The sequence below is a fragment of the Netta rufina genome (genome assembly GCF_964035555.1).
Source record: "Netta rufina genome assembly, chromosome: 2".
Lineage (NCBI taxonomy): Eukaryota > Metazoa > Chordata > Aves > Anseriformes > Anatidae > Netta > Netta rufina.
Window position 1 is genome coordinate 118,926,244 of NC_140124.1, and position 27,903 is coordinate 118,954,146.

General features: G+C 40.7%; 1 protein-coding gene across 1 annotated transcript; it reads left to right on the forward strand.

The window, feature by feature from the left end:
* The first annotated feature begins 723 nt into the window (after positions 1 to 723).
* Positions 724 to 27,120, forward strand: TGS1 (trimethylguanosine synthase 1). The gene is made up of 13 exons (XM_084281891.1): positions 724 to 840; positions 1,308 to 1,372; positions 3,069 to 3,241; positions 4,897 to 5,764; positions 7,263 to 7,383; positions 8,345 to 8,431; positions 8,683 to 8,854; positions 10,354 to 10,705; positions 11,584 to 11,757; positions 12,794 to 12,937; positions 14,277 to 14,493; positions 15,523 to 15,601; positions 26,695 to 27,120. Exons 1-13 carry the CDS (start codon positions 743 to 745, stop codon positions 26,809 to 26,811), a joined length of 2,667 nt encoding a protein of 888 aa, XP_084138017.1. The 5' UTR covers positions 724 to 742; the 3' UTR covers positions 26,812 to 27,120.
* Positions 27,121 to 27,903: the final 783 nt, after the last annotated feature.

Here is a 27,903-nt window from a genome sequence, read left to right on the forward strand (position 1 = left end):
TTTAATAATTTTGGTTATATCAGATGGGAGAGTATGTGGGATTCAGGACACAATTAGCTTTAAGATTTTTGTTTGTAATAGATAGGATTTGTTGTTGGACGGTGGTTGTCCTATTGCCACCTGTATGGTCAGTCCTGCATCCAGACATTGGAACAGGCTGCCCAGGGAAGTGGTGGAGTCACCATCCCTGGAAGTCTTTAAAAGACGTTTAGATGTAGAGCTTAGGGATATGGTTTAGTGGGGACTGTTAGCGTTAGGTCAGAGGTTGGACTCGATGATCTTGAGGTCTCTTCCAACCTAGAAATTCTGTGATTCTGTGTGATTCCCGCATTTCCTATCTGACACTTCTTAAAACTCCCAAGGCCATTTTGCGTTCCCATGAGGCCATACAGCCTGGTAACCCAGCATGCACTGATGCAAATGAAACAAGGCAGCACAGCAGACAAACACCGGAGCAGATTGTGTTGAACGCAGCTAACATCAAAACCAAACACCTCGCAGGGGGGCTGCGAACAGGGCGTGCATGTATACTGCTATAACTCTGCCACTGCCAGTAGACAGGCTACCAGGTAAGCCCACAAAACCACGATTTTATTATCTGGGAATTCGTATTCCAGTAAGGAAGGGGGCGGCGGGCGCCCTCAGCCGGCTGCCGGGCCGGGCCCGGTGCTCGGGGCGGGCCGGCTGCTGGCGGCAGTTCCGGCGGAAGGCGGCGGCCGCGGGGCTGCGGCGTGGGCCGGGGATGGTGCAGGAGCCGCGGGGGGTGCTGGTGGCCGGGCTGCTGCTGCGGGCGGGGGCGGCGGGCGGCATCGTGTGCCTCTGCTCCCGAGCCTTCGTCGAGTGAGTGAGGGGTCGGGGTGTGTGTTTGGGGGGAGACCGAGCTGCTATAGCGGATATAGGGGGGGGGGGTAAAGGGAGGAGGGAGGGGAAAAAAGGAGGAGGGAGAGGAAAAAAAGGCGAGGAAAAAAGGAAAAAGGGAAAAGGAAGAAGGGAAGGGAGAGGAAAATAAAGGGGAGTGATGAATAAATAACAATTAAAAAGGAGAAAATAAAAAAAAACAGCCGCGCGCGGCTGCGGGAAGCCCGCGCGGAGGCAGAGGGAGGGGACACGGGGAGGTGGCCGGGACCCACCGAAAATTACACCCTTCTTGTCCTAAAATGCCCTCAGGGGATTCTGCCTTCCAGCCGTGTTTTCTGAGCGTCTCTAGGCTCTTTTCATCAGTTTTTAGGGAGGCCTTTTTCGTTTTTTTTTTCATCGCTTTGTTTAATGGTGGCTAGCTGCATCAATGTTCCTCTTTATTTTTATAGGGATCGGAAGTTATATAAGCTGGGATTAAAAGGATTTTATGTCAAAGATGACAATGGCAGTACAGGTAAGATAATACAATGCACAGCATGCTGTGTGCCCAGATATTATGTGAGTTCTGTGTGGCTATTTAGGGTACAGTAGGAGTGCGTAACCACTAGCCCATACTTTTGTGGCTATTTTTGGTATATTTTTCTGTACTTTTGTTACAAAGACAGTTGTGAGTAAAAACGTGGCACGTATGTAGCTTTCAAGTCACAACAGTCTTGATGTGGAACTTTTTGTCAAGCCAGACACGATGCTTATTTCTGCCCGCACAGATTTACCAGCGCACATAATCGCTGCCTGCTGCACAAAGTCCATTAGCTCGTGTGTCTGACTGCTCTCAATTCATAATTTCACCTTCCCCAACTAAAAATTAATTTTATAGCAGAATGTCTGTAGATCCTGGGTGGGCCAGCTGGCAGCAGTACAGTCCTCTGCCTCTTCCCTAGCCTAGGACGTTAGCTGGTGCTGATGAATCTGTTGGGCCAGAATTAAGGGAAGAAGCAATGACCCTGATGTCTTGCAAGCCACACCATCAATTTTTTGTAAATCTGATATGAAGGCAGTGATTCAATAGTTGATCAGATATTTTAGAGATCAATAGGTTCTGCAGTTCAACAGTACATCTTTCTAAAATCATATCATCTTTGTTGCTTCTGAAAGAACTGTAACAAAACTGGCGGTTTTCTTGTATTTTAAGTTTGCTGTGATATATGCCAAAACAACTACTGTAAAGAATTTTCTTTTTACAATACTGTAGTGGTGGGGTCTTTTGTGTTGCTTGCTGGGCATTGTTGCAGTTTGCTTCTCCAGTTAATGAAGTGGATGTGTGTGGTGGTTTGACCCTGCCTGATTTGCTTGCTTCCCTCCTGCTGCATGGGATAGGGGAGATAATATGAAGAGCACAGGCAAGAAAACTCATGGCTGGAGGTAAAAGTGGTTTAATAGGTATGGGAAACAGGTAAAAAGAAGGCAAGCTATGCAAAGGAAATTGCTTGTTACCTCTCATAAGCAAATGAGTGACCAGCCAGCCTCTGAGCAACAGCCACCTAGGTAGCCAAAACCCCTTCTTTCTTTTTCTACCCCAGGTTTTATTGCTGAGCATCACATTATAAGGTATGGATGATCCCTGTAGCCAGGCAGGTCAGCTCTCCCAGCTGTGTCCCCTACCAGTCTCTTTTGCCCACCCTCAGTCTAATGGTTGGGGAGTGCAGAGTGGGGAAAAAGAGCCTTGATGCTGTGAAAGCACTGTTCAGCACTAGCCAAAACACTAGTGTGTTATCAACACTGTCTCAGCCACAATTCCAAAACACAGCACAGTCCAGGCTGCTGTGAAGGAGGTTAACTCCATCCCAGTCAGACACAGTTTTGGCTATTGAAGCTGGATTTTGGTTTCTACTGTTAGTCAAGCACTTCAGTTCTCCACTTGTTTTTGCTTCCTCTTTTTGCTAAAAAGTTTGGAATTCATGCAAGTGTTAATATCGGGTTAATGGGAAAAAATGCTAATGTATAAAACTTTACATTTGTAGTAATATTACTGTTTTGATGAGCTAGAGCAAAAGATGAAAGATGCTGTATCTGTTAATAGCTTCTCATGTACTTAAGAGAAGAATTTTAAATGGCAGAGCTTAAGAGGTGATCCTGCTATTTTTTATAGGCCGTACTGATGCATGGAGGTGTCAATCAGATTATATTCACTTAATATAATTTGTTAATAGGGGAAGAACAAGCATCTGAGGAGGAAAACCGTTGTCCCAATGTGGCATTCAAGGTAGACAGTAATCATGCTCTGGACCTGGAAGAAATTGAACTAGACTCAGAGGCTGAGCTTATGAAGAGTATGGGATTGCCTCTTCACTTTGGCGGACAGTCAGCTCACAGGGACTTTGTGGTAAATCTTTATGTGCTTTATTTGTTCTGTTTACTTTATCTTTCCAAATGTAGGGGCACATCTACTCTTCAATTATTTTTGAGACTGCGGTTCATGGAAATGTATCAGAGCTGGGGTTAAGCTGTTTTGCTCAGGTACCTCTAGCAACGTATACCATTGTGGTCTTGTAGTTTGTAAAACCCATTTGCCAGTTGGACTATATAGGGGTTGGCTGTGCTTTGTGCTTCTCTGTCTGTATTGCTTGCGCTGCTAGAGGGAGCTGTTTTAAAACAGCCATGGTAACACTGGTGCTCTGCTGCAGGACAGCATGTATATTCCAAACTGAACATGTGTGTTCACATTGTCTCCTTTAACCATTAAGCTTTAGATAGTAGTAGAAAAAGCTAGGTAAGTGCATTGCCCTGGTAGCTGATCAAGCCAGGCTGTTCCAAAGGACAGGAGTTAGGCTGGGGTACTCTGCTCCCTGTACAGAGCAGTTTGGCTCTAAAGGAAGGATAAAGTTTTGTGTGGGTGAGAATAAGGTAGTGGGATACTCACTGCAACTGCTTCATAGAATACAGACCTCCCTGGAGTGAAAGCGCCTTTTTTGCAGAGCACTCTATTATTCTGACCTGATTAATTTGTTAATACACAAGTTTATTCTATTTACTATTTTAAATGATGACATTTTAATAGACTGGCATCTGACTTCAAGCCCAAGGTATGCGTATGATTTGTGTTGCTATTTAGTAGTACTGCAAATAAGTCAAGTGAGAAAATAATACATGTTTTTACTAGATTACTACTAAGCATTGTGCTTTGCACCATGTGTATTAACATGACATTATGAGGGATGTGAACAAAATATTAATGCCAGTTCTCTGAACCTAACTCCTTTACGTTACACCTTATGCATGTGTCAGTGCAACAAAACCAGGGATGGCAACTGACAAGGCATTTGGGGTAATACCCATACGTTTGCATGTTTTTGGCCATGTGAGTTGTATTGCCTCATCACCACCACCACCCTTGTACCTGCCAAGTTTAATTTGGCAGTTTATTCAGAAATTGGCAGCTTTATCTTGTAGAACGTTGTGTTGTTCATGGATGTTTTTATCTCGTGTGTAAGCACAGGAAGCCCCACTGAAGCAAGTGGAGTTGTATTTATTGAAACCTTAGTGTTTTCTTTCAGAAAGAGGTTTTTGTCTTGTGTTTCTATGCCCCCCCCCCCCCCCCCCCCCCCCCCCCAAGCAGTCCTTCATGTTACTGCATTTTACTGTTGAGCTCAATCCAGTGACAACAGTTTCTGATTAACCTCCCTTCAGCATTTTGTGGTGTTTCACATTGGTGTATTTTTTTGTAAATCCCTGAGCAGCGAGTGACTTCTTTCCCAGCAATCCCGCTTCTGTCTGGAATTCTGACTTCTCTTGCTGCATCTTTTTACAGAACCTCTCACTGCTGTTTGTCACAACTTTCTCAGACGTGAGGTAGAGTTAAGCAGCTAGGTCCTATCAGACCCATATAATCCTAAGCCCATTTTATGGGGAAAAAGCTAACAGTGGGGTTGCAGTGAGAGGGAGGGTTACAACAGAAGCAGAAATGTACATGCAGGGAGGACAAGAAAAGACTGCCTAGATGTTTTGGACTTCTAAATATGTTTATCCATTGTATTTTAGGCAACAGAAAAATACAGAAAGAGAAGTAACATGAAGATCATGAAAAAGAAAAAGAAGAAAAAGGAATTACAGCAAAAACACAGGGATAAAATGGGGCAGGAATGCCAGGATCAAGCTAATGGGGATCATAAGCAGTCCATCTCTGATGACCCAGCCCCAGCTACAGAGCAAAGTGAGAAGAGCAAAACTGAAATTGTAAGTGAAGGGAACTGTGGAAGTTCAGAAACTCTTGCTAATGAAGCCTTACCCAGTGAACTTAAAGAGAAATGGGAGAAGTACTGGAGCGAGTACGGAGAGGGCCTTCTTTGGCACAGCTGGCTGGAGAAGCATGAAGAGGCCTCATCACTTGAGGTCTTAACAGCCTCTGAGCCTTGGAATAGTCCAGACACCAAGGAGGAGTGGGAGCAGCATTATAGTGAACTGTACTGGTATTACTGGGAACAGTTTCAGTACTGGACAAGTCAAGGATGGACTACAGAGAGCTCACAAAATGACAGCATGGAAGTTCACGGGGTAGCGCAGGAGGCAGATCTGTCGGGAAAAAAGGACCTCGTTAGCCTGGAGGCTGAACGCAGCGAAGTGCTGAGCTTGGAGCTGTCTCCCTCTCACACCAGAGGTGAGGGAACACTCACTTCAAGTGCTGAGCCCCATAATGAGATAATCTCTGGGATCTGTAATTTAAATCTGAATTTGGAAGAAGTGGAGCAGAGCAGTGCACCTCCAGCAGTAACCCATGAAGACCCTCAAGAGCATGGTTCGTCCAACAGTGAAAGCCAGTGTCTTTGTGCTTCAAGCCAGAAAGAGCCCTGTGATGGAGGAACCAGGAAAAGGAGTGCATCTTGTGAAAATAAAAGTATTAACCTGTCAGGTAATACAAAATCGCCAATATTGATTCTACCAGTATATTTTTAAATGTTTATGTACAAAAATGTAAAAATCAAGGGCATGTCTTTATCAGGCCGTTTTAAAACATGGATTGAATATATCATGGAAAGGTTGCATAATTCATTCCGTTTTATTTCCTCTGATTCTGTGGTACATCTCTCTCCTCTCTAGCCTGTGTATTGAATGTGTTCTTCAGCCACAGTGATTTTAACACAACATATACTTCATAAATCTCCCAAATGTACTACAGAAAGTGGTGAGAGAGCACTGTTGGTGCTTACTGATTTATTTATTTACTTTAGTATTGGTGTTGCAGCAGTGTCATTCAGCTGATGTTTTTCTCACTGACAGTCTGAAAAAAATGAAATAAGCTCAGGTTGATGTTTTCATGAATCTGACAAATTTAAACACAGCTTGTATTTCCAAAAATGTGGTTTCACAGTTTTTTGTTTGTTTGTTTGTTTTTTTGTTTGTTTGTTTGTTTTGGCAGGTTGTTGTTGTTGTTGTTTTTTTTTTGTAGCTTGTTTTCCCCTGCTGTCTAAAAATGCCATGCTTGAAAATAAACTCTTGTTCTGTGGTACAAGTGGACAGCCATCTGTTACTGTGGTCCAGATGACTCCCAGAGGTCCTTTCCAGCATTAAGCTGTCAGTTAGGCAGTGAGCTGCAGTCATCATTACAACCCCAAATTTATCTGTGCATAGCTAGTGCTGACAAGTGAAAGTGCCAGCTCATAGAGGGGTATAGTGAGAGGCAGTGTGTGTGCCTTATAATGCTGGAAGAGTTTCCGTGAGGGATGTGCAAGATTGGGCTGCAGACTTTTTAGCCAACCAGTTCAGTGTGTAGAGAATGGAGATGGGCATCCTGTTTGCTGGCTTGATAAGCAGCAGTGTAACAGCTTTCCTGACTGATGTATGCTTTCCTCCACTGAAGAGGAGGGATGAAGTACGTGATCAGCATCTTGGGGCTTTAGTTTGATGGGGAAAACCTCTGAGTGTTGCTAGTGACCTTCTAAGGAAGGAAGAAGCAGGTGTGCTCCCATCTTCATCCTACAGTAGAGTTGAATGGCAGAGATGAGAGAAAAATCTCCTTTCCAACAAGACATGAAAGAAGGTGTTGGAATCCTCTCTTATTAAACCTGTGTGAATGTCTTCACACAGCTATTTAACTGTAAACTAAATTTAAGAGCAAGGAAGGAACTTTGTAATTTTTATCCTGCAATCAGTTTATTTTTCTTGGAGATTTGAGATACTTTGAAGTCGGTCCTGCTTAAGATTATTAACTCTGCAGTGTAACTAATACTGTAAGGTTGTGCTGGAAGGTGTCCCTCAAATGAAGATAGGTAAAGATCTGGATGGTTTGGCATCTCTGCCTTATTTGTCACATTTGAATATGTAAAACAACTGTATCTGCAGATGTACTTTGGGGATGGGAAGATCTGGAATTGATTAGGCAAAAGGAAAATATGATCTCATCTGTTCAGGTTCACAGGGGTCGTGTAACTTGTGTAGTTCAAATGACAAAGAACAGTTGCTGCTTCCTGACAGAAATGAAGATGAAGAAGAAGAGCCTCCTGAAAACAGAGTTGCCAAAGTTAAGAGAAGGTAAGTCATGAAAATTAGACCATCTTTTTTTTTTTTTTTTTCAAATTGTGATTTATAGCATCAATTTGTTTGATCGAGATGATGAGTTAAAATTTCAGTGCAAACCCACATAGTCTTCCATCACTGCCTACCACTTTACCTGGCAAGAAGCAGCAGATATTTCTTCTTTTCCTTTGCTTTATGAAAAGAATATATGGCTTTGATGCTGACTTGTGTGCAGGGTGACAATACCTTGTGTCACTGAAGTATGTAAGATTTTAAAATGGGATATGATGATTTATTTAGGTTTAGTTAGTGCAGAAGGTCTGAGGTTAAGTATTTTGTATTGTTTAATTTAATTATGTGTTGCCAGTGAAGTGCTCAGTGCTGTGACAATCATAAAATAGCTAATCTCTGCCTTGTCACATTTTTTTTTCTTCCCTCTGTTGCAAATTTATAACCACAAAGATGATGGATAGCTCTTTCTTTCCTCTAGTAAGTTTACAAACTCAAAGATGAGGGGATGAATGGAATTATTATCTGCTAATGATGTTACTTTTGTTATAACATTTTGCTGTTGCCATAAGATTAATAACGGATAACGTGATAGATAAATCATGAAGGTAATTCGGAAATCAGCTGAACAAATGATTTGTGTTCTGCGTAGGGCTTGGTATTAAACGTTTTGAGAAATTATTCAGAATAGCTGGAATATTATTACCCCTATGGAAGGACATAGTGTCCCTGGTAATGGATAAAAAGATCTTATGCATATAAATAGACTAGTATTATCTGCCCTTTTTGGTTTCAGCAGTGTGTGGGAAAAATTACTGAAATTCACATTTAAATGGTCTCAGTATAGGAGTTCTAGTAGCATTTCTTTAAAATAATAGTGGGATTAAAATAATTGTGGTGGTTTTTTGTTTGTTTTTTTTTTTTCCTACCAGAAATAAACTTTTGGGTCATCTGTGTTTTTTCCTAGCCATGAACTGGACATGGATGAGAATCCAGTGGAAGATCCTGAGGAAACCTGTTCTATTTTGGGTTTCAAGTGTGGCACAGGACAAAAGTAATTGCTTATGAGGAGCTCGGGGTTTCTTCGCAGCAAGTCTGCTCTGTTGAAATTATTTAAGTAGACCATTCATCTCCATTCCAATTTTGTTAAACTTTTTGAAGATAAATGCAAAGTTAGTCTTTAGCGCTGTGAGCTTAAAACTGTAAGCTTTAGCAATAGAAATGCAAAGTTACAGAAATGAGTTAAAGAACAAGAAAAGCACTTTGAATTGGAAATATGCCAACTAAATCTTTTTCTTTTTTCAGATATGGTGGAATTCCAGATTTTACCCACCGAAGCGTGCAGTACTTGGAGAAAAAGGCAAAACTTAAGTCCAGATTTTTGGACATGCGTAAACCAAGGAAGAGTAAGAACACACACATCTTCTTTACAGAAGAACCTGAAACATCTTCCCAAAAAAATAAAACTCTGAAGAAGGTGAGCTGTTGCGTTATGGAAAAAAAAATGCATAGAGTATGTGACATTTATTTAATTGCCAGTCTGATGCTCTTTCTTCTTTTTTTGTTCCCTCCTCTCCTCCTCATCTTGCTTCGGTGAAGAATAGTTAGGTTAGAGCAGGTATGGAAAGGCATTGGTGGACTCTTGTCAGTCTGTTAAGAGGGATAGTGAAGTTACATGGAAGTCATTCTTAATGTCTGGGTGCATCGTTCCTTCAGAGGAGTGCGTAGGTTTCTGTAGCTGTTAAAAAGAAAAGGTATCTTTGGTCTTAAAGTGGATATGAGGGTATTTGTTGATGCTGTCATTTCAGTTATGAGAAAAAACAAAGACATTTGTATAATATGGATTTGCATAAAATACATTAATATATTAATATTAGTTGTTGCTTCTTTCATGTAAAAAGATCTACACAGGACTTAATGTGTTGATTGCCCAAACAAGCGGTTTGATGGAACATCAGAAACAGGATTGTTTATTTCATAGAATTTCAGCTACTGTTGTTTAGTCGTGACTCCTGCTCTCTTATGTTTTTTAGTGATACCAACATTCTTGCTTAGACATCTGTCTGCATATATTTCCACCTATGACTTCATGCCTTAAAGTAGTCAAGTCTCTTTGAAATGTTACCTCAGATTGTAAATGTTGCTTTGCATTCTTGTGGGATGCTTGGTGTTCCCTAATACCCCATTGTACAACGTTGTTTTCTGCTGGTGACAGTGTATATTGTCTTACACTCCAGTCCCATTGCTGTAATTGTGCATCAAAAGCTTTGTCACTGTGGTCTTGCACCTGAAGCCAGTACAGTTTGAGGAGCATTTTGATTACGTGAAGGTAAAAAACTAGAAATTTCCTCAGACTTTCTGGTAAAGAACTGCCCTAGGCCTAGTGCCACCCAGAGCAAATAAGTTTAAAATTGAGCATCTGCATATACTGTTGAAGAGTTTGAACTGACGTCTGTACGTCAGTCAGGATGTAATGCTGAGTTACCTACTGTGCAGTAGATCTGTTGTATGCACCATCTGGTACATCTTGGAGGTGAGACAACTGATGTGTGAAGGTCATTTTACATGTTTATGCTAACCTGAAAGGCAAAACACAGCTTCTTGGAATGCAGATCAGAGAAAAAAACAGTTAATTAAAATATAGTAGTCTTGGTCACCTGTTTTCTGGGAAATCTGATTATTTCTATTTTAGATATTATTTGAGAATGATTTGCTGTTGATTTTGTGGAGTTTTTCTCTCTTACATCAATCTGGTGTCTGGCTCCCAAAGACAGCTTGTTGTGAAAAAGTTGTGCAAAGGGAGCAGAGCTAAAAACTTGAATGTTTTTGGTTTACTTGTTAGTAGATATTTTACTTTTTTTCAAAATGGCAGATTGTATCCATGGTAGGTGATTTTGAACTGTAATGCTTTTAAACTGCCCTTTATGCACCTGGTTACCAGCGCATCTCACAGTCTGTGGTATCTGACAATTCCAGGTGGAAGAGTTCCTGAAGCAGGTTAACACACCTGTTGAGGAAGCCGTGTCCCAGAAGGCCTCTCCTCAGGATAAAGTGGAGGGGTCGTCCACAAGCAGCGACTCGGAGGATCAGGACAGCGTTACCACCACACGGAGTGTGAGATTCAGCATTCAAAACCCTGAACCCCTGCCTTCCAGTGTGGGTGGTGGTGAACCTGGGACAAGTAAGCCTGAAGAGGAAGCGAAGGTCACAACAGCAAACAGCGCAGATTGCCAGGGCACAAGGAAGACGGAGTGTGGCTCTGGAAGGGTGCTGGTCCCTCTGGACATACCAGATTATCTCCGGGAAGAAACAGAGGATGTGAGCCCAGGTATTCCTATTTCCTACAAACTGGACATGAATTGGCAATTTCTCTCCCAAATTACAGCATTGTGTGCTATTTATTTATGCTGTTTATTCAAAAAGACTTTCTCTCTCCAAGTGGTAATTTAGAGCTGTATCAGTGAAAGTAACTTGTTCCTGGAGCACTTAAATCCCATGTCTCACCTTTAATTTAGATAGTATTTCTTTATTTGAACACTTGTTGTTAATCTTACGTGTGGTCTAACAGGTCTCTTGCTCACACATCTTTTTCTCCTGTAAGGTAAGGGTGATTAATTTCAGGTAGAGGCATGGACTATCCAAATTTGAGTTCACAGATGCACATGGCTGAGCTTTAGGCAACATGCATTGTTGAAATATTTTTTCCTGGGAAAAATATCATTTATGGTGTGAACCTACTAATTTAACACTTGGAAAAAAATGAAATAGGATTATTCAGGTTTCTGCATAGAGTTTAATCCTTCCCACAGTTATGTTAGAGTTCTACTGCAAAGTTCTCATCTAGATTGGTTCTTATTCTTTTTTTTTTTTTTATATATGGACATTAAATTAATCTCTGATCCATTTGGTAGCTCACTATGTAGAGCTTCTTGCCATCAGTTGAAGATCATGTCTTCCCTGCTAAATTAAATAATGGGTGAAATCTTTTCATTTTAGGACTGTTACAGATACATTATAGATTACTTTATTCCTTTGTTATATAGGATGCCCTTTTTTGACTTAAACCACAAATCTGCATAATCTGGCAAACAGTAATAAAGGTCATTTAGTAGCGTTGAACATTCTATATCTTGACTCTTACCTATTTACCAGTTGCATTTCTAGCCTATGAGAACAGTAATTGTTAACTTTTGCAGTGTCTTCCAGTTGTAGATGAAAAAAATACTACAAAGAAGAAGGAGAAAAGAAGGAAGAGAAAGAATAAAATTGCGTTGGGATCTATACCTGCTGAGATTGCTGCAGATCCTGAGCTAGTCAAGTACTGGGCACAACGTTACAGGCTGTTCTCTCGGTTTGATGAGGGGATTAAACTAGACAGAGGTACGTTTAGTACAAAGTACACTGACTTGGTGGTATAAAATGTATCCAGACTGGTGACCTTCTCGCAGATTATTAGTAATTTTCTTGCTAAGTGGAGTATTACTGAGTGTGTGTTTGCAGCTCTGGACAAATTCCATCAGCTGCTGTGTGGACAAACAAAAAAACTGAAGGACTTCCTTAGAGCTTATAGTAGAGCTCCTAGCATGGGACACCCCTCTTTCTGATAGTCCTGATGCTTGCGGATGATCATACCCAAATAATACTTGATCAGGACTTTCTCAGAAACTGGATGACTTTATTTTGAGATGATCTTGGAGGTCGTTTCCAAGCTTAATGATTCTATCTATTGAATCTATTCTATCACTCTGTTCTCTATATTTTATGAAATAATTTTGTGAGAATTTGAAATGTGCTGATGAATGTAATTTTTTTCTGTTAAAATAAAAAGCTTTCAGCAGTTATTTTCAAGGTCACATTTTTCCATCTTTACATGGAAACCACTTCCAAATCATCAGTTCATAGGTAAATGAGGAATTAGGATTACTACTTTGTATGTTGTTTCTATAAGTCTTTAATTTCTAATGCTTTTCCATATAAACATGTAGATTATTTGGCAGACAAGACACTGCTGTAAAGAAAATAGTAGTATGTAAGAGGATGTATTTCTGTTTTTACTTGTTGCAGAGCATAATTGTGAATATAATTGTGAATATATATATATGAATATATATAATATAATTATGAATATATAGTGTATAAAGTTTTTTGCAGCTGTGTTGGTGTACTTTTCTTTGACAGGCACCAAGTTCAACAGAGCATTCTCTGAGAATGAGGCATATCTATACACTCCAGTGAGACTTTGTTTGCTTAGCAGATCCCTGGGCTGACCAGAGTTTATCATCTTGAAAGCCTGTATTTCCTGGTTGAATGCATTAAGCTAGAATTGCTGGGATTAGTGCTAAACCTTCAGCTGTTTGTTTTTAATTTAGGTGACCTTGAACTAAGTGGCAAAAATACACTTCTCTTCCCTTTGCAGAGGGCTGGTTTTCTGTCACTCCTGAGAAGATTGCTGAGCATATCGCAGTCCGTGTTGCTCAGGCGTTCAACTGTGATACAATAGTGGATGCATTCTGTGGGGTAGGAGGAAATGCTATCCAGTTTGCTTTGACCTCGAAAAGAGGTAAGTGTGTAGCACACTGTTTTGTTTCTTCAGTCGTTTTCCCTAAAAATCTGAGTATGGACTTTGTTCAATGATAAATTTTATTCAGTGCTTCTGAAGCAACAGAATCTTTTTTGCTTCATCAGAATCATCATAAGAGCTTCCTAAGCTCTTCCTAAAAAGGACCTATAAAACCTATTTAATGCTTTAAGTCAAAGTTGGTTTTATTTTGTACTAGTCGAAGTTACCTTTACATGGCATAGGAACTAGTCTGTAGGATTTTCTGAAGACTGCTGATAAAGGTTAAGTACTGTTTGCAGTGCCAGCCTGCAGCAACACCGAATGGCTGCTGCTTTTCTCAACAGTTACATTAGGTCTATGTACTCAAAAAACATGCTACATGTGAACAGTATTTAAAATGCTGGAATGGGATCACCTGCAGGTTCAGCAGGACCAGATACAGAGAAGTGATGATAACTTGATTCTGGTATTAGTTCCTGTTGCCAGGTAATGAAACTGCAGTGAATCATGAGAGCGCTTTCTGTAAAATATTGACTACTTAGTCCTCCTCTACTCATCAAACACTTTGGTAAAATACCAGCTCAAATAACAGCTCTGACTAATTTCCGAGTGAGAAAAATGGTAGTTTGTACTGCATTAAATTTGGTAAGCTATGATGCATTCTATAAATATTTTCTAAATTTCACATAGTTCCTTGTATTTTTTAGCTAAATATGTATGATTTTCTACTGCCCTTTTATTATAACTTTTGTGCTTTATTGGATACTCAGTTTTCAGGGCAACACGATCAGCCACAAGATAAAAGTTTTATCTTTAACAGGAGAAAAATGAGTTTCCAATTGCCACTGTTTAAGCTGTTGGGCTTCTGCCAGGATGGAAGAGAGGAGGACTGCCTCCCGTAGGCAGACAGCTTTGCCTGTCCTGTACTTGAGCTGAGGTGGGGGATTGTCATGGTAATAGGTGTAAGACTCCCAAAACTAATGGCATGTAGTGGCTTCCCAGTTTTGAAACTGGGCTGAGCCTTAGCTGCGGTGTTTCTCTGCTTTAGTGCGAATGTGGCCATTCCTCCATTTGTGGAGCCTCTACAGCAAATAAGGATCTTCCTTTCCCTTTGAGATATTGAAGCTTCATGTCTATTACTGCCTACAAAATGAAGTTCTCTCTTAGCACACAAAACCAAATTACAGATGTGACTTGTATCTGGTGGCTGCATGTGAACATCTTCACTCTGAAGCTTCTACCTGGCAATTGGGTGGCATCCACATGGTGGTCAGATGGTTTGTGTGCTTCACAACTCATGTTACTTGTGTGTTTCCTTTCCTCTCTTGTTCATTTGCAGTGATCGCTATTGATATTGATCCAGAGAAACTCAGCCTTGCACGCAGCAATGCCGAGGTGTATGGTGTGGCCGACAAGATTGAGTTTATGTGCGGAGACTTCATGGTGCTGGCTGCTGACCTGAAAGCTGATGTGGTGTTCCTCAGCCCTCCCTGGGGTGGGCCTGACTATGCCACCGCTGAAATCTTCGATATCCAAACAATGATCTGCCCAGATGGATATCCTTTCAAAGTTGTTTGTCCTCATGATTGTGATTTTCAGTTGTTTATGTTTTCTGTCTTTCTCCCCTTCCCTCTTTTGAGATGGGCTTTGCCATGTCCAATTTGCTGGTTGGAACTTATGTAAGCTTCAGTTAATGTCACAGGTATTTGTTTCTTTAATTCTCCTCCAGCCTCAGCTATATGAAATCAACTCCCTAAAATTAAATATTTTTATTATTCAAAAGAGTAATTGTCATATAGGGTTATTCTTAAAAGGAAGAAAAAGCTTTTAGAAAAATGTTCACATCTTCTAACTTAAATATTCAACGTTTTTAATTTCTTTATAGGATTTTATTCCAAAAAACGGAGTTAATCAAGTAGGCAAGTGTAACATGTAGGCAGTAATTAGTCATATAAGTTATGATTGATCATGAATTCTTTTTTTGTAATGAAAACTGTCTTGTTTACAGTGTAAACTAGCATCCAGTTGTGATATGGGAAAGCGCAGAGGAATACAAACAAAATATTAGCTCTTTTAATTAATGTATAAAATTTCATTAATGTATTCCTGTGGTAGGGAGCAATCATTCAGTTGGGAAGGCATTTGCGTAATAACTTCCTCAAATGTGATGTTTGTATTTTCCAAATAATCTCAGTTCTTTCTTCTTTTGCTAAATTATAGCTGTACTTCTAAGGGTAAAGAGATCTTTGTTTGCATATGTGGGATGATTATGTAAAATGGATTAGAAAGTGGGTATCAAACAAAATGTACTGTCTATAAACCACATTTCAATTTCTCAAATACTTATCTGCAGTCCAGCTAAATTTTGTAAGGAAATTAGTAAGTTTTTAGCTTTCTAGTGAAATAATGGTGAAACAGTTTCTGCATTTAGACAGTAGTAATTTCTGCATTTCAGAACAGTATTTAACCTACGCAGCCATTCCATTACTGCATAATAATGTAATTTGGGACATGTTTTCAGGGTGAATGAATATATAACAATTTATCCATCCCCATTCTTCTTTTTTTCCTTTACTGGCTTCTACATTTGAAATTTTCAGGCTCTCCAAGAAGATCACCAACAACATTGTATATTTTCTACCCCGCAATGCTGACATTAACCAGGTAGGTTACTGGATGATGACTTGAAAAATACAAAAAGCTCATCTGGCTTAAAACCTAAATATTATAAGCAGAAATTTAAGATTTTTAAACCTGTTCAGGTGAATGTGTTGTTGGGTTTTTTTTAAGCTTTAACATTATATTAAGTGATTTATGTGTTTCCTGTACTTTTGGCGTATTTAGAAATTGAAGTAGTAGATTATTTCCATGTTTTTGAAACCGTTCCTTCATAGAGCAGCAGACTGGAAATACAGACAGTCCAAAGCCATTATATATGAGTGCCAAACAGATTCATATAAAAGAAAAAAAAAAAATAACCAGCTCTTACCATCTGATAAATTGCATGACTTTTGGTTTATGTTGGAGTTGCAGGAAATCACTGTACAGCCTGATACCACTAGTGTCACTGCTGTCATTTTGATTAGTATGTCAGTGCATTCTCAAGCAAGAGACATATGAAGTGGGCCCATGTGAACCTAAGGAGGTTCAACAAGTCCAAGTGCAAGGTGCTGCACCTGGGTTGGGGCAATCCCAGACATGAGCACAGACTGGGAGAAGAACTCACTGAGAGCAGCCCTGCAGAGAAGGACTTGGGGGCTCTGGTGGATGAAAAGCTCGATACAAGCCAGCAGTGCATGACTGAAGCCCAGAAGGGACAACTGCGTCCTGGGCTGCACTATCAGAGGAGTGGCCAGCAGGGAGAGGGAGGTGATTGTGCCCCTCTGCCCTGCCCTCGTGAGGCTCCACCTGGAGTGCTGCATCCAGGTCTGGGGTCCCCAGCACCAGAAGGATGTAGGGCTGTTAGAGCAGGTCCAGAGGAGGGCCACGAAGGTGATCAAGGGCTGGAGCACCACCATATGAAGAAAGGCTGAGAGAGCTGGGGGTGTTAAGCCTGGAGAAGAAGAGGCTCTGGGGAAACTTCATTGCAGCTTTTCAGTTCTTAAAGGGGTCTTATAAAAAAAAAAAAGATTGAGAGGGACTCGTTTACTTGGGCAGATAGTGGTAGGACAGGGATGCCCCATCCTTGGAGGTGTTCAAGGCCAGAGTGGATGAGGCTTTGGGCAACCTGATCGGGTGGGTGGCATTCCTGCCAATGGCAGGGGTGTTGAAACTAGATTTTCTTTCAAGTCCCTTCCAACCCAAACCATTCAGTGATTCTGTGAATGTCAAACTCAGCCTCTTTACTGACTGATATTAAACATGCCAGTCAAATACTTTTTTTTTTTTTTTTTTTAAGTAATTAGATGACTGTAGCATTTCCCCTGGGTGTCTGATATAGTTTCCTCTGTATATTTTTTATGTTAATTATGTCTTGTAGATTTTAAGCTGAGAAGGGAGCAGTAAGATGTTCTTCTCATGTGCATCATACCACAGAAATTCCCAGGATTACTTCCTGTTCTTTCAAAAGCAGTGTCTGACATAGAGCAGAAAAGATCTGCAGAGTACTCTAACAGACTAAAATTTACGTGGCCTAAGTATTAGCATGCTCTTTACCTGTGCTGTGTGCAGCACCATTTGTACAGTGGGTGATGATTTAATTGAATTTTATACTTCAGCCTGGTAAAATGTTGGTAGCTTATGAATCTTTAAATGAGAACTTTAATTTTAAGGGGAGTTTCTCTCATTTCAAATTCTAACCATGGTGTTTTATCAAGTGGTTCTTCATTGTGGGAATGAAACACCTCACCAGGTTTCTACTCTACTCATGAGCACTTGTACTATATTTACAAGTGAGCAAAGACACCTACAACTCGTGACCTCACAAAAACATCAAAGAGTGCTATCCACAGCCCTGTGTCTGTTCTTGCTGAGCAGTTCAGCACCCGTATGTGGTTAGGTTAGGTGTTTTGTTGCCTCTACATCTCGGTACAGTTGGTTCTGAATGTTGTTGGCATACTCAGAATATTCCTTGACATACATCCAGGGGTTCAGCTTTACACAAAGTGCTGAAGTGTAACTGCTGTCACTCGGAGTCATGGCTTTGTGGTCACAGCTTAGTTGTTAAAAGCAGGCTGGAGGCCTGGATTCAGCTCAGTTGTCCGGGCAATAGGGTATTCTCTGGTCCACAGCAGACTGCATGTAAAGGCCATGGGTTTGGCTGCCATCATCTCTGGCTGTATTTAAGAGTGATGCCACTAAAAATCTAGGACTGTGAATCTCTAAAGGAAGATTTATCATTGAAGTTCTTAGTAGTTAGTACAGACAGTTTTCTTCTCAGTTCACTTGTGATTTTGCCCACAGTACAGATCCATCTTTCTTTTCTCATGGATCAGATAGGGTGGCTTCTGCCCCAACAGCTACCTTGGCAAGGGTCTGTGAACACCCCTGCTAGTGTGCAGGGATGTAGCCTTGTGAATATGGTCCACGAACACTGGAGACCTGTAAAAGAATGAAGTAAATATTGAACATTTTTTTTGCAGGAGACTAACACCTGAAATCAGAATAACTTAGATAAAGCAATATTTGCTGAATAGATTACCCAATGCCTTAAATTTGAAACTTGTAAGGTTTAAGGTTCATTTCCGATTGCATTGCTCAGGCATGTCAGATTTGCCTCTTCTGTGTCCTTTAAAGTTCTCTCTTTGCATATACAGGCTCATACCTCAGACTTTCAGGTATCCCATGGCTCCCAGAACAGGCAGTCTGGTAGGCTTAGCGTAGAAAGTGGCAGCTGTTAAAACTTCAGGACCTTCCTCTCGTCTCTCACTGGCTGACCTGAATCTACAAGCAAGGTGTGCTTTACCCATTTAACTTGATTTAGAAGCTGATTTAATTGCCATTACAAACCTTCATGCAGATATTTATACTGTCTGTAATCCACGGTGTCAGTGCGTAGTGGCTTGTCTGACAGCAGCTCAAATGGAAATGGATGCCCATCAACTGCAATCAACCTTAGAGCAAAAATAGTTGAAACGTTAATTATTGTGGTGCAAATTTAGTGGAGAACACATGCTTCTTTTTAGAGTTAGATAGCTGACGTAGGACAGTGGTCTTGCTGTGAAAGCAGGTGGTAGGTGGCCTCAACTGAGCTGTTTCTGAGGGCTCTGCGTTCATCGCCTTCGTGGTACACAACAACCATGTTCCGTATGGTTTTATTCAAAAATCATTGCTCACTGTGCCTGCAGGCACGGCCTTGTCTATGTCAAGATGATCTTGAGGAAAGAGATTTTTTCTTAGGCTGAATTCCCTTACAAGATTTGCTGAGTGTAGGTGGCAGAGGAAGAGCAAACTTCTGCACTTCTGCCTCAAGAGGGAGCAGCGAACCAGCGGGATGCACTTGGTGTGCTTACAAGAAATGTGAAGGATTTCCCTTAGTTGCATCAAATCTCCCGGTTCATAAGCATGTACTTGCTACAAAAATCATAAAGCATAGATCCATTCTTCAGTTGAATCAATCTTTCAAAAACATTCTTTCTAGTTAGGGGAGTATTCAGGAGCCATGATGTGTGTGTGTGTGTGTGTAGATAAAAATAAGTTTGACCTACTGAGAATTCCTTCAAAGTAGGGAAGAATTAGAAATCACCTTTTCAAATAGGCTTGCCTATTTAAATCAAAATTATGCCATAGCAAAGTTAAGTGAAAATGTTTGATAAATACTTGGGCAGTTGAAAGCCATTTTTGCCTTCTATGAGAAAAATTAATGGTACTGATTTAAGCTGATATTAATTGAAAATAAATAAAAAATAGAAAATATGCATACGTTGGCAAAATTCTGATGAAAATAAATTTTCTGCCCTTGTTCTGCTGTTGATTAACATCAGAGAACCTGAAGTCAGGAAACATTCAGGCTTCCCAGCCATCCTTGTCCTCCTCAGCTGGTTCGTTTCCACCAGATCAAGGGAAAGAAAGGAGACACCTGCAGGAGATCATATATTTGGATCTTAAACCTTCAGCCAAATTTAATTAAGACTTCTATGAGTGATTTGAGAAGCAAGCTGTTTGAGACTGATTAAATACTGTCTATGAAGTGTTTATTAAGCTGTGCTCAGCCTAATTGTACAGTGTACTCACTTCAGGGACCAAGGCTTATCCCAAGTATCCTAATTTTTAGCACAGCCTGCGTTTTGTACTGGTTAACACATGTGTGTCTTGATATTTGCAGTGAAGAAAGAGGAATCTGGGATTTGTTGTTGTGGGAGTTCCTTTGTAATGGTAGGATAGTTTCGTTTCAGCTCATTGCAGAAAGCGTTCCTGTTACGTAGGACACCAAAACATGTCCTCCTGGGTGTTCACATAGTAATGTGGCGATTGTGTGGCCTGTTCTTCTAAGTGATGTGGGTGCTACTGTTGAGGTGTTTGTCCTTATATTGGTTGTCAGAATGGAGTGTGGCAGTACGATGGCTTCACCCAAAAAGTGGGTGAGATGCGTATGCTGATGATGTGTGAGACACTTTACCACATCAGCATCTCTATCAGCCTACACAAGCTTGAGAGATGGAGTACTGGTGAACTGGGGGTTCATTACTTACCCTGACCATGAATAGTTATCCACCCAGTTATTAATTGTTATGAACCTTGTAGCAGAGCAAGCAAATCAATTAGAATAATGTTGGCCTACTCTTAAGACAGAACACAAGTGATTTTGCTAAATGGAGGTGATTCTGAGAATGAAATTTCTAATTATTACTCAACTTGAGAGCTACCTTTTTGGGTCAGAAAAAATGTTTTTGTCTATCCAAGATCCAGTCTGCGGCAGAAGAAAGACACTGCAATTTGAGAAAGATTTGCTAACGTTCAGAAGCGTTTATTATTTATTTATTATTTATTTATCTATTATTATTTTTTATCTATTATTATTTATTATGGGCAGATCAGATGAAGCTGCAATGTATACACATTGTCTCTAGGAGGGATCTGGCTCTGTGGCTCTGCTCAGCAGGTTACAGCCACAACACTGGGAAGCCGCATCGTGGACCTTATTAACATGCTATGCAGTTTTTGTACTGTCAGGATTCGTGCTGGTATGGAGTAGGAAAAAAAAAAAAAAAGAAAAAACAAGGAAGTGTCAAGAATTTTTCAGAAGTGGGATAACTTAAAAAAACAGCCGCTGTTCAAAATTCGAGTCTATTTCACAATCAAATTTTAATACAGTTCCAGTTTCATAAACAGGAACTTACATTACTGAAAATAATGCATTTGCCTGTTAGACTTGCTGTTGAAGTCCTGCAATATTTCCCCATTTTCAGCCAGCAATTTTTTGACCTTAAAGTAGCGTAGCTTGACAGAGGAAGAGGAGGAGCAATGCTGCCTTTTTGGTAATATGTTTCGAAGGATAATCTTTCTTTTATTCACTTTTAAATATTATTTCTTCATCAAACCACACGCAAAGTTTTACACTTCATACAGTACTGGATTAAGTTCTTAACATAAACTTTACCATGAGCACAACCGTTAATTGCTGATTGCTGGCCACATTCACCGTAATTCTGTAAATACGGCAGATCAGACAAGATACTTGTGTTTGAAGTTAGAACAGCGTAAGAGGCAAAACATTGCCAGGTGGGTATTTCTTTTTTCTAAGAAATCTGCAGACAGCTCACTGTTCAATATCTGCAGGAGGAAGTTTTCCCTGTCCTTAGAACTAAAGCATACCTCAAGGTTTTCAGTTTGTGCAAGGGAAAATCATGTTCTATCTTTCAACTTTGGATAAATACTTTTTTTTCCAAACACTAGTCAAGGCTGTGGCAGTTCAAGCAGTGTTCTCCATGACCACATCACTCTGATGGATGTCTCTGCTCTCTGAACCTTGCTAAAAGGAGGGGACGATACACGTTTAAGGAGCATGGATCCACTGGAGAGGCATGGGACATACTTACGGCAGTCTCCCACATAATTCAGCTAGTTAACAGAAACTGTGTAAACTTGCATCATAATGTGAATTAGCAATCTCTCTTACTTAAGCTAGCAGGTGAAATAATTCTTTCTAGCCAGTTGTAACTCAGTCATTTGTGAGCTGACCAGCCAGCAATCTGCTTGTTTTTTTAATTGGTGTATGACACAGCCCCTGCTAAGAAGATCTTAAAGACTGCATTTATTCCCTCTTTATATCTTGTTTTTAAAAACATAGGCAGGGTAAGAGGCAAGCAAAAGTTTACGTTTGTCATTATGTAGAGGTACTAATATATTTTTTCCATTTTTTCCTTTTTAATAAGCAGGTCACTGTTCAGACCCTGTTCTGTTTCTATGTTGAAAATTTAATGTGTATCTTTACACATTAAAGCAGTGTAAAATTTTAAAAATTAGGTAGAAACCTGGATTTGGGATGTTTTGGTTTGGGAAGGGCATTGTCTGTTTGATTTTTATTTTATTTTATGTTTGTGTATAATAGCTATACCTAATTTAATGAAATCATTTCACTGTTGCTGGAGCTTTTTCTGTCCTAAATGTTGGACTTGCAGTTCTGGCTTATGTTTCAAATGTTGCCTTTGTTACTCGTCTAGTGTTTACAGTGATTCCCTGATCCTAGAATCAAGCAAAGTGCTCATGACTCTAGTGGTCACAAGGAGAATACACATCATGCAGATGCCTTTTTTTTTCCTGCTTTTGCTCCCATAATATGTGCATAGTACAGTGTGGAAGCATCTAGAGTTAAAAACAAACAAACAAAAAACCTCTTGTTCTGTCTGCAATCTAGTGCCTAGATGGTAAGATGTTTGCTGTGCTTCAGGTTTTGAAAGACCAGTTACAAATGACTAATCAATGAAGAGTGTGTACAGATGGGTAAACCTTTCTTCTTATTTATTTAATTAAATAAGCCTGTTTATTATTTATTTATGTAAATAAATAAATCTGTTGCCATTCCACATGTAGAAAACCATGCCAGAGACATCAGTTTAACAACAGAATATATGGTAACACCTCTGAGTTAAGAATTCTGTGGGAAGCTGACTAGTAAAACTAGCATTTGCCCCTTTCAATTCAGCTATGATTTAAGATCCGATTGGTAACTGGAGACCTGGCCAAATGTGACCTGCCAAGCATTGTCACTTTTATGTAGGAACAAATACAAAGATGAGCTAAGAAGGAAGCAAGAGGTCAGAAGGTGATCTTAAAATAATTTGCATTTTTAAGATGCTTGGATGTTAGAGTAGTTGACACTTAAAAGACTGAAGGTTGATGTATTTTGTAGACTGATCGTTTTTTAAGCAAATGTAATTTCTTACAATTCAGGTGTAACTTCTTATTTTCAAATGGATTGGAATTTTTTTCTTCTAGACTTTAGGTTGTTGTTTTTTTTCCTCATTTTACTAGTTGTGTAAAATGAAATGATTTATATTTTAAATGTGTGACTGGCTATTGAGGCAAAATGTTTATTTCTCATACCCCTGAAAACTTTTTTGTGGGGAAAAAAAGCGTTAGAGTGTACTTATCCAAAGTAGCTTTAATTCATGGCTAAAACAGGTAGGAAATTACTAAAGGAATTTTGATAATAAAACTGCGGGGACATTGGGAAACCCTTTGTGTACAGAAATACAGCTGAGTGCTACAAAGCCGTTTTGCCCCTTCAGCAAGTCCATTTCCCTTTTCATATTTCTCTTCTGATATCCCCCATTCTAAACTTAGAGCAAGCCAGTTGGCTCCCTTTTTTAGTGCTTTGTGACTGTCTCAGTAGCCGTGGACTAATTCCACTAAGAGTCATCTCCAGCTGCTCACCTTCCCCAGGCATGGGGAGCGTGATTAGCAAGCAGAGCCAGGGTGGTAGGGAGACATGGGCGTGGCGTTTTGGGGAGGGTGACCTGTGCAGCCTGGCGAGTGTTGGGATAGGATTAGGAGTACCATCCCTGTAGGCTGGTATCTACAAATGATCATTGATTCAACCTTTTCTTTTTTTTTTAAGGAAGCCTTTTTACATGCATCGCTGTAATTTAATTCAAAATTGTGATAGAGATACAGAGACAGAGATACACGTGTATATATATAGATATTTCTAAAAATAGATGAGCACCTTTGTTTTTTTCAAAGCACTGTTCCGTAATGTGCTATTATTTTTAGAAGGTGGGTACTCCACCAGTTCAATACACCTGGAGGGCTGCGTTCAGCTCTGGGGCCCCCAGCACAAGAAGGATGTGGACCTACTGGGGCGAGTCCAGAGGAGGGCCACAAAAAATGATCAGAGGGCTGGAGCACCTCTCCTACGAAGATAGGCTGAGGGTGCTGGGGTTGTTCAGCCCGTGGAAGAGAAGAGTCTCGGGAGACCTTATAGCTGCCTTTCTGTTCTTAAAGGGAGCTTATAAGAAAGATGGAGAGACTTTTTTCAAGGGCACGTAGTGATAGGGCAAGGGGGAGTAGTTTTAAACTAAAAGAAAGGAGATTGAGATCAGATGTTAGGTGGACTTTCTTCCCTCAGAGGGTGGTGAGGCACTGGCACAGGTTGCCCAGAGGGCTTGTGGATGCCCCATCCCTGGAGGTGTTCAAGGCCAGGTGGGTTGGAACCAGGTGATCTTTAAGGTCCCTTCCAACCCAAACCATTCAATGATTCTGTGATGATATGTTTTAGAAGCTTTTTGTGCAGCAGTTTCTCCTTATTAAGCTGTCAGGCTTGACTGAGCCCTTCCGAGGAAAGCTTGCAGGCTGGCAGCTTGTACAGAACTAAATTTGCAGCCTCCAGCAATTTGCAAACAAGCGTGGTGGTGGTGTATTTTTGTTTTTCTCCTCTGAATGCTGGCAGTCCCATCCGAGTGGGCAGTGCCTCCTTGCTGGGCTCCTTTTGCTGCCCTGGACCTCCCACCAACGTGAGAAGCTGAAACATTCACAGTGCACCCGTGAATTTTGAGGAGCACAGCCATGGATTTCTGCAGTCCCGACGTTTCTGTTCTGACTTCCTCCCTGCAGCATTAATGCTCACATGATTGTTAGATTTTGTCACCTTTGGATTTTCAGATGTTTTTTAGGAGTCGTTTGAAATTAGTTCTCCTGGATTTAATGCTTCGAGATTGAAAACTAGACATTGCATGCGTGCTCTCAGGTGTCCTTCAGTAAATGCCACCCTTCAGCAGAGGAGTGACATTTACTTGTGTTACTGAAAAAGTATTTTGCTTTATTTGGTCTGCTAAAAGAAATATTTGGTAAAGATTTCTGTTTAATATGAATGTGCTAGCCATATATGGTTAGTTATACATATTGTGCCCTGAAATCAGGAGCGTGTAATCTCAAGAAAGTAATTTCAGTATTGTTATCCTAAATTGACTAATCCAGTCAGTATTTTAGAGGATTTAAGCAGCTATAGCTACAAAAGGCAAAGTCACTAATGCTTCTTGAGAGAGTCATCCCATCTTTTGTTTGTAATAAAAATAAGAGGACAAAATTAACGTCTTCATAGGAAAAAAAAAAAAGGATTGTCCTGCAATGTTAACTGCTTTTAGACTTTTAAGTAAGTAAAGATAAGTCATAAAATTAACATTCCTGATCACTTGCCAATTTCAGATTCTTGTGCTATTTTTAAACCAGCCTGCTTCTGCTTTTTTACTTAAGTGGCAGGTTCCTCTTTGACAAGAACGTGGAAATTTTTTTTTTCCTATCACCGTTAAATTGAAGGATGAAGAAACTTCTCACACTGTTGTTTTTATTTGCAGATACAAAAAAAAAAAAAAAAAAAAGGAAAAAAGAAAAGTAAATGCCTGTTTTAGATAAGTGTGGTGATTTTCTGGGCAAGTCAATAAAGGTTCAAGGTATAATTTAGATTAATCTGTTATTTCCTCCTGATAGCAGGCTGTTTTTTTACTTGCAGTAAAATAGAGGAAGTTCGGCATGTTTATATTTAAACCCGTGCTACAGAGTGAAGTCTCAGAGGAGTTTAGAAGTGTTAATAACGCAAACCAAACTTCAAGTTTTAGCTGGCAGTGCCACGGGCTTCTTGGTTTAAAGATCAGTTAAAATCTACTGCAGGCATGCAGACCTTTTCTTTTATTATTATTATTTTGTTGTTGGCATAGAAAGTTTTCCAGAATAGGGAACTATAGGGATGGTTTTCCTGTAGCAGGCAGGAAAAGGGCTGCAGGGAGCCGAACCTGCGGCAGCTCCAGTCCTGGGGGGACACGCCGCAGCAGCCATGGGCTGGCCTGATGAAGGAGGAGAAGAAAAAAAGAAGAGAAAAACAATCCAAAGCTGAGTTTTGGTGTTCTCCTTCTGTCTGTGTCTGTGCAGCCTGCGGTGAGGAGGAATCAGTTGTCTGAAGGGCTGCCAAAGTGGTGCTGCTGGGCGCTGTGGATGCGAACGGAGGAGGACGGAGCATTGCCTGCTCCAGTCCAAAATACGAAGTCTGCTGCAATGTTTCCTTTGCAGTTACCTTCTGTAATCATTAAGCATTAGGGGCGCCCACCAGGCTCAGGCAGCAGAGCGTGAACGTGACGTTCTCGCCCGGGTGACTGTAAACAGGAGCGGAGTGCTGCGCTGCCTGCCCTGGGACTGCTTTTCCCCAGGGCTCTACCTCTACCTGCAGCATTCCTCAGCTGTTACTCAGCTGCCTTACCAGCAGCACTGTCTGGGACTCTCATGCATGCAGCATTAGCGGTTTTTAGGTTGTAACAGGAACAGGAAAAAAAAAAAAAAGTAACTGTTTTTTGCAGCCTCCTCAGCTTGTTTTTTCTTGGGGTGGAAGGGGTTAATTTTGTTGTGATGTGTTTTATTCCCCCACTCTTATACCCACTCTTCAGTGCAACCTTAGTGCTTCCTAATTTCAGCTTTTGTTTTTACTCTGCCCCCAAAACTTGCGATTTTGACAACTTCAAGGCACAGTTTGCAGCTTGCTTTTGCCCCCACTGTTACATGCAAGCAGCAGGGCTGCTCCAGTGCAAGGTACCCTGCGAAAAAGGGTGCAATCTCTCTTATCCCAGCACAGTATGTGAAACAATGATTACTTATCAGTAGTTCTCCTATTTTCATGGCTTGGGGGTAGAGGGGAATTTTGGCTCACGAGAAAGCCACACTCACTTCTGTGAAGAAAAGGAGACAGAAAGCGGACCAGAGGCATGAGTCAAGGAATATTGTTGCCCGTGTTGCCAGAGCAAAGATGTTTTATGGGACGTGAATAAAAGTTTGGGGGTTCTGCCACTTTTCCTGTGCATCGATTGATCTGCTTTTTGCTCTTTGTTTTTCAGATTGCTTCTTTGGCGGGGCCAGGAGGGAAAGTTGAAATAGAACAAAATTTTCTCAATAACAAACTGAAGACGATAACAGCTTATTTTGGTGATCTAATAAGGCGTGACCTCACCTGAATTCAGCGTGGATTCTACCAAACCCAACCTCCTCGTTTACTTCTTTGCATAAGCTTTTGTACAGCTGACTTGTTCAAAATGACTTGAGCCATTTTCTGCTTTAATTTCTATTCACAAAAAAATGTTTTGTTTAATGCTACTGTCAATAAATGTTTTATAACAATTTGACAAATTTCTAAGAATAGAGTAGCTGTGGATGTAGAAAAAATCTTTATAAATGCAGTCGTTACAAATAAGTCCAAACAGCTGAAGAGGAGTTGACGACATCTTTACAACTCTGGTGTGTGCCTCCTTCAGTGTTTGCTCTGTTTTGGGCACTCAAATAGTTTGAAAGACATGATGTGTCAAGAAATAATATCTGTGCTTAAGAAACAAAAGCATCTGTACATAACGTGGAACCAGGTGTTCAGATAAACCACCTTGTACAGCTCTGAGCTGACTTCTCTGGCTCCCTGTGCACTTGGAAACCCTTTCAGGTTTCCTTTGTGGCACGCAGCTCCACATGTTTGCTATAGTGAGTACTGCAGCATGTTGCAGCGTGGGGAGAGAACGGGGTGTGTTTGTGGCTGGCAGCAGGGCTGTACCCTCCTCTTTGCTATTTGTTCATTTTTTCCCCTCTGTTACAGATATTTAGGAGAAGCATTCTGACTGGAGGTTTGTCCCAGTAGCTTAGCTAAGGACCACACAGGTTTGTATCCCCCCCACACCCTTTTTGAGGCCTTTTGGATACCTGGTCCTTGTACGGGCGTCAGGGAGTGGCAGGGGGAGCCCAGCCTTCCGACTCTAGGTTTGGGTGGAGAGCAGTTACTTTTTTGCCAAGCAGAAGAGGAGTCAGGAAAGAAGAGGTGTCTGTAGGGCATGGCCATAGTATTCTCACTGAAATATGCTTACAGTAAGTAAGAGATTAATTCTGATAACTGCTTTTGGGGTAGGAGTGTAGGAACACAGCTTTGAAGATATTAAGTGCTGATTCTCCTCTACCTGGAGTGCAGCAGATCATTATGTTGGAGGCAGCAAAGACTAAGCATTAAACCATGGATTTGCATTGATGAACAAAGCTCTGTAGAGTAACTGCATAGAATAATCAACTGA

Coding starts and splice junctions, on each gene's coding strand:
- TGS1 (XM_084281891.1), top strand. CDS start 743: ATGGTGCAGGAGCCGCGGGGGGTGCTGGTGGCCGGGCTGCTGCTGCGG. Junction 5,765..7,262: donor TAAAAGTATTAACCTGTCAG/GTAATACAAAAT, acceptor TCATCTGTTCAG/GTTCACAGGGGTCGTGTAAC. Junction 12,938..14,276: donor TGCTTTGACCTCGAAAAGAG/GTAAGTGTGTAG, acceptor GTTCATTTGCAG/TGATCGCTATTGATATTGAT.